This window comes from Octopus bimaculoides, chromosome 12 (assembly GCF_001194135.2).
Source record: "Octopus bimaculoides isolate UCB-OBI-ISO-001 chromosome 12, ASM119413v2, whole genome shotgun sequence".
Lineage (NCBI taxonomy): Eukaryota > Metazoa > Mollusca > Cephalopoda > Octopoda > Octopodidae > Octopus > Octopus bimaculoides.
Genome location: NC_068992.1, coordinates 12,175,588 through 12,182,577, shown reverse-complemented (window position 1 = coordinate 12,182,577; position 6,990 = coordinate 12,175,588). Strand labels below are relative to the sequence as shown.

Sequence of the window (6,990 nt, the reverse complement as noted above, 5' to 3'; positions counted from 1 at the left end):
GATTTGTTATAGCGTATTACAAATACGAAATGAAAGGGAAAAGAAGAAAGAATAAATGAACAAGATGTTGAAGAAACGAATGGAATACAGAGAAGGAAAGATGATAGACTTTCATTTGAATTCGTACCGCTAACAACCACTTCAGCTTTGATGGTGTGTGTTTGTGTCAGTGAGTGAGTGAGTGAGTGAGTGAGTGTGTGTGTGCGTGTGTGTGTGTGTGTGTGTGTGTGTTTGCGCGTTAGCTATGTAGAGTGAGTATGTGTGAGTTCAACTACGACTTTAGACATGACTTGCATCACGTACCCCTGACTGCGTTTCACGTAAATTTCAAGCATGGAAATTATTTTCAATGATTAATGACATTTTAATATTTCACATCAACGAAAGAAACTTTTGAATAGAAGATAGGGCGTCCTTGACATCAAATCTGGTGAAAAGGAAAAACAATCATGTCTTTTGTAAACGCAACAACAGTATATCTCTGACAGACACAATGATCTACGTTCTTTAGAATTTGAAATCAGTTAATCTTTAATATATGTATGTGTGTGTGAATGTGTCTGTATGTGTGAATGTATGCGTGTGATTAACTGATTTCAAATTCTGAAGAACGATATTGCGTCAAATGTGACTGATGTGTGTGTGTGTGTATCTATACATATAAATGTGACATGGCCGATTCTTTCTTGTCTTGAGATTCACGGTCAAACGGTTGGGTGGTATTGCGCGAAAAATTACACAGATGTGTAGAATGATCCGGTGCTGTTACTGGGCTTTGTATTTTGTTTTTCATAGCCGTAGCCTCGTGGAGCTTTAGGTGTTTTCGCTCAATAAAGACTCACAACGCACGGTCTGGGAATCGAAACCGCGATCCTATGACCGCGAGTCCGCTGTCCTAACCACTGGGCTATTGTGTCTCTACGTTCCGTGATAAATACAGTGTAATAAGTAATCTACTGTTTGGTCTATGAAGTTCCCCAACTGATCTGCCTTATACTGCGATTAATCTTTGTTTTCTTAATATTGCTTTCAATTCATATTTATGTGTGTGTATGTATATATTTCTAGGTGGAAGGAGAATGTAGACAGTTCAGTGGGGGAAGGAGGATTGAAGCAGAGAAAGAGCAAGAAGTGATAGGAGGAGACAGAACGAGAAGAGGGACAGATGGGTCAACAGTGGTGAGTCTACAGATAAATAGGGAGAGTTTTTTTAACTCTTCATGTCTATAAGAGATACTCTTTTTTGAACGAATATCGTTTATTGGACTTTATGAAAAAACAATCAGGCGGGGAGCTATTAGAACCGTTAGCACGCCGGCTAAAATTCTTTGCTGTATTTCGTCCGGTTTTTACTTTCTGAGTTCAAATTTCGCCGAGGTCGAATTTGCCTTTCATCATTTTGGAATCGATAAAATAAGTACCAGCTGAACACTGGAGTCGATATAATCGACTTACCCTTTTCTCTGAAATTGCTAACCTTGTGCCAAAATTTGAAATCAATATTAGCGAAAACTTCTATTATTTGAGTACTGTTTTTATTAAGACATTTTCATTTAAACTGTACCTATTTGCGTTTGTATTTTACTGAGTTGCTGTTTCTGTATCACAATGCATATACCTCTTCAAAGACCCTTTATGGTACAGTTTATTCACCAAAAAGCGTGCTTATATTCCCAGGAACTTCTGACTTCTAGAGTACTTAAGGTGGCGAGCTGGTAGAACCGTTAAAACGCTGGATAAAATGCTTAGCGGCGCTTACGTTCGTCGTTACCTTCTGAGTTCAAATACCAACAGGGTTGATTATGCTTTCAATCCTTACTGGTGTCGACAGAATCGACTTCTTCTTCCCTTCCTTCAAAAACTGCTAAGCACTTTGTAAGGTGATGGAGAAATCGATTTTAATTTTACTCATGGCCTAATTATTAAATGGTTTTGCTCGAAAGAAGAATTTCTGTTATAGATTCCCGTATTTATTATAACATTTATAATGTTAAATATATAAACTTGTGTTTTGTGTTCTATTTCTGTGTTCATCACCAAAGCTAATACTAAAGTTAAGAATCTGTTTCTGTTTCAAGTTTTTAACGAAAAAGTACGTTGTGATGATAAAACATTTCAACAGATGTGGGCTTTAACACAAGCCAATTACTGTATAATTCATTCCTGATTTCTCTTTCGTCTAAGAACATTGAAACCGCAGAGTGTTGTTACTAATGTATCAGCATTGAAAAGTAATTTTCAACCATAAATGAAATGAAGACAGTTCTTATCATCAGTGCCGGCGCGAGCAAGCACACACACACACACACACACACACACACACACAATCACACAACCTGAGATACCGAAAAGTAAACGCGATTCTCCTGATATGTTTCATGTTTGGTTGGCTACTCATCAGAATATAACTAGCCGCTTAATGACTTCCTAGAAAAGGATCGAGACAGTAATGTTGGAGAAGAAATTCCAAAACATTTCTTGGGGAAGAAATTCCAAAACATTTCTTGGACATGTTTTTGCTGTCTATAAATTGAGCATTATAAAACTTTAGCCAGTTACGATAAACACCGTCTTAGATTATCTAATACAGACTGTTTGTGTATAAAATATTTCATAATTAATTAAGAACAGTCAATAAGTGTTTAATGGGAACATTAGTCTAAACATTTCAAATACTGTCTAATACGTTTGATTTAAAATGCATTTACTATATACGGTGACCGGTAATAAATTCGCAAAAAAAAAAGAAAGACACAGTAATAAAGTCACGATCTTGGCTAGGACAAAAGTCACAGGAAAAAATGTCATAATTAATTTATGGTGGACGGTTATAAAGTCACAACTAATTGATGGTATCCGGACAAAACCCCACTATGACAAAAACCCCTCGGACAAATCCTTTCGGACAGCCCCGCCTCGGCCAAAACTCCTGTGACTTTTTTCTTGTGACATTTTTTTTTTGACATGGATTCTACTATTCACGTTTCTACGTATGCGGGGTAACGATATGTAGATTTTCCGTTTTTAAATATTATTAGTCTTTCATTTTTTTGCTAAAATGTAGTCAATCAAACTAAATAAGTCACACTATCTATATTTTTGGATGAGTGTATGTTCGCAAAATTAATAACTACATATTTACATTTTGTTTACTTTCTAAGCCGTGGAATAAGTTGTAAATTAAATTTGTCTTCCATATACATATATGTTCAGAACTGATTCAAAGGCCGAGTGTTTATTGCACTTGTAAGAGTCGGAGCATGAATAAGAGCCATAGACGAAAGTCTGGTGCTTTGATTAACTTACTTTTGTAACTGTTCTGTAGATAAATATATATATATATACTAGCAGTTAAGCCCGGTTTCACCCTGTCCGTTTGTATGATGTGGCTGTAAAATCTGCTCTGTGTAAGCATTCGACTTGTTTGGGTACGCTTACGTTAAAAAAACAATTATAGAATGACTTTCTTCAGTGAAAACGCTAAACATAACTGACCAACAGAAGAAAAACCAACAAAGATTCAACCAAATCAAAAGATAAACCCAAATAATAAGCGAACAAAGATGCAAAACTTAAACTGCAAAGCAACAAACAAACATAAAAGATAAAACAAAAATTAGAAGAAATAATAAATAGGTCAAAAATCTTTTAAATTTTCAAAGGTCAAAAAAACAAAACAGCAAAAAAATAATAATAGCTGCAAACATTAAGTAGCTCAACCTCAATGCGAAATATTACACAAAATATAAAAACCAAAAGAAAAAAAAAAATCTGAAACTGAAAACCAAATAACTGAAACACTACATAGAAAGACTTCACACAAAATCCTACTTCCATTCCAAGCGCACACGCAGACACGTACACACACACACATACACACACACACACACACACACACACACACACACACACACAAACACACACACACACACACACACACACACACGCACGCATGCACACACAACGTACCCCCCTTTTACATACACACACATATATTCACACAGAATTGAAACGCTGATTTATTTTTTCAGCGTACACTTTTCATCATCCCACTACCAAGTATGACATCACCCATTCCTTTCTCATTCATCAACACAAGAGTAGTATTGTAGTAGATTATTTCGGTAACCGTGGGCGCTATGAAAAAAAATAATACAAAGCCAATCAACAGCACCGGATGATTCTACACATCTGTGTAATTTTTCGCGCCATTCCACCCAGCCGTTTGACCATGAATCCCAAAATAAGAAAGAATCACCCATGTCAAATTTATATGTATAGACATGCATGTGGTGAGTTCTGTTTCTCCGGTGACCGGTAATAAAGTAACACAGTCACAATTTTGGTTAGGAAAAAAGATTACAGGTCTTTCATTCTCACTTTCTTTCTTTGCACACACACAAACACACACACACACACACACACACACACACACACACACACACACACACACACACACACACACACACACATGTACTAGATGTACCCGTGATCCCTTGGGTTACAATCTCTCCAAGTTGAAAATGTCGATGCGCGGCGGGAAAGGAAAAAAATACTTCTTTATTTAAAATAGTAATCTTTATCATCTTAATCTCAAAGGACAAAAAAAAACAGACAAAGACTCCCTTCCGTGAGTTTATTTCAAGCCATCCGACAGCACAGGGAAGAAACATAATCCAAAATTTTTGCAATACAACTGCAGATTAAAAAGAAAGCATAGTAATTTTCCCGTTAAGAAAAAGAAATCAAGTAGTAAATGTGGCTTTGAAGTACTAGTTATCCCTAACCACTGATCGAGTGAGTGGTAATAGATTATTATGATTTCATTTTTGAAATAAGAGGTCAGGCCGCCTGCACTTCATAACATTGTCGCCACCGAAACTGACATTTTCAACTTTATTTTTTTGTTCTTAAAAGGGAAAATTACTACTTCATTTAAATTCATTTAAATTAAATATTTATCTTTCTCAACTCAATCAGAAGGCAGAAAAACAGAGAGACAAATTTTCTGTTTTAAGTTTATATAGGTTCAAAATCAATTATAAATCGAAAATTCCTTTGATTACCTTAGTTTTAGTTTTAGTTCCCTCTCCGAGGTAAATTTTGATATTCGGGTGCTATATTGATTCTGATGATATCATGTTCCTTCTTCATTCGGGAAACAATTAAAAACCGCAAGAGGAACAACTACTACCAAACTCCTGAATGGTCTCTTCTCTTTATATATATTTTCTTCCCTTGTCAATAGTTCTATTGTTGACAATTCGTTATCTCGAGAGAGTTTATGCCACGTTTTCGCCATGCAGTTGTCATCTATCATTCTTATCCAGCTTGAAGAATTGAGTATATATTCGAGAGAAACTCATGATGCAAGAATATTAAAAAAGAGTGCAGCCTCGCAGTGAATAACTCTTTCTCAAAGTCGATCTCTGAAAGCGTGTGTATGTCTGTGCGTATGTATGTGCCTGCGCATATGTGCATGTGTGTATATATATATGCATATATACGTATATATGTATGTGTGTCAATAAACATCCATGAGTATATATCGTAAACTCTCAAATCTATCGATATACCGTGGGTATGTTCATGTGATTGGTGCTTATTTTATAGACCCTCAAAAGATGAAGGGCAAAGTGGGCCTCAGCGGAATTTGAACTCAGAACGAAATACCGATAAGCCTTTCGTACAGCGAGATAATGATCCTGCCTGATTAATATTCTTGTTGTTTATGTCGTTGTTGTTGTTGCCGCTGCTGCCGCCGCTGAGGCTCTGTGTGTTTCAGATGTTGCTATTATAACAAGGATTCGGAAGAAATAATGAGTCACACAAAATGACTTGCGCAATTTTGTCATATCGATTTAATTTGTAAGTTCTACACTTCTAGTCATACCGAGTACAAAATTTCCATTTCCCTCATGAGGCACAGAGGTGATCCACTGACAAACCAGTTACAAACTACTTCTATGAATTCGATCAACGATACCCATCATCCCTGCAGATTGGGAAGCATATGCATATCCCTTCTCATCAACATCACTAATACAGGTAATGACAAAGAAACCGTCGTCGCCGTCGTCTTTATCATCATCATCATAATCGTAATTTTTATCATCATCATCATCATCATCATCACCATCATTACTATCATAATCACCGTCATCCTCAATAAACTCCAACGCCACAAGCAGCATCGTCATCATCAATGACATCATCATCCTCAAGATTCATATTATTAACATCGAAATAATTTTCTCACTTGAACTTGTGTTTAGAAAGCGACAAAGCTAGAGATTGGTCCGGCAACATTTTTTTGAAGGTGTCTTTTCCCCAAAGCCAGAAAGTTGTCATCATCCCTCGCCCTTTCACATTTATCTGGCCTCTTGATTCCAAAGTATATCCCCCTAATTCTTCAAGAATGCCAGCTGTAACCTCACTCACTTGAATTCGCAGAGCGTAACAACTAGACTCCATCCTCGAAGCTGTGTTCACAGTGTCTCCGAACAAACAATACCGAGGCATAAGTTTACCAACCACACCGCTTACAACTGGTCCTGAATGTATTCCAATTCGTAATTGTAAAGTAGATTTTGGTATATGTGGTATTTCAAACACGGTCACCATTGACATCAGATCTAAAGCCATTGTTGCAATCTCTCCCGCATGACGATTCTCATTCTTCTCTGGGAGACCACTCACCACCATGTATGAGTCACTGATAGTTTCTACTTTATAAACATCATAATCATCGAGAACTTTGTCGAATGCATTATAAATCTCATTCAAAAAGTTCACAATCTCGATTGGGTTACTTTCTTTGCATATCATATAGAAATTGGCGATATCGCTGAAGAATACAGTGACACTTTCAAAATACTCTGGAAGAATTTTGTTTCCTTCTCTTATGTCGTTCGCTACTTTCTTTGGAAGCATTTGGCCAAGTAGTTGTTCTGCTGTAGCTTTGTTCTTTTCAAGTTCTTTTGTTCTTTC

General features: G+C 36.5%; 1 protein-coding gene across 1 annotated transcript; it reads right to left on the bottom strand.

Moving 5' to 3' along the window:
• Window positions 1-4,624: 4,624 nt before the first annotated feature.
• Window positions 4,625-6,984, bottom strand: LOC106874722 (guanylate cyclase 2G). Its single transcript, XM_014922552.2, has one exon. It carries the CDS (start codon window positions 6,931-6,933, stop codon window positions 6,256-6,258), a length of 678 nt encoding a protein of 225 aa, XP_014778038.1. The 5' UTR covers window positions 6,934-6,984; the 3' UTR covers window positions 4,625-6,255.
• Between the last annotated feature and the right edge of the window lie 6 nt (window positions 6,985-6,990).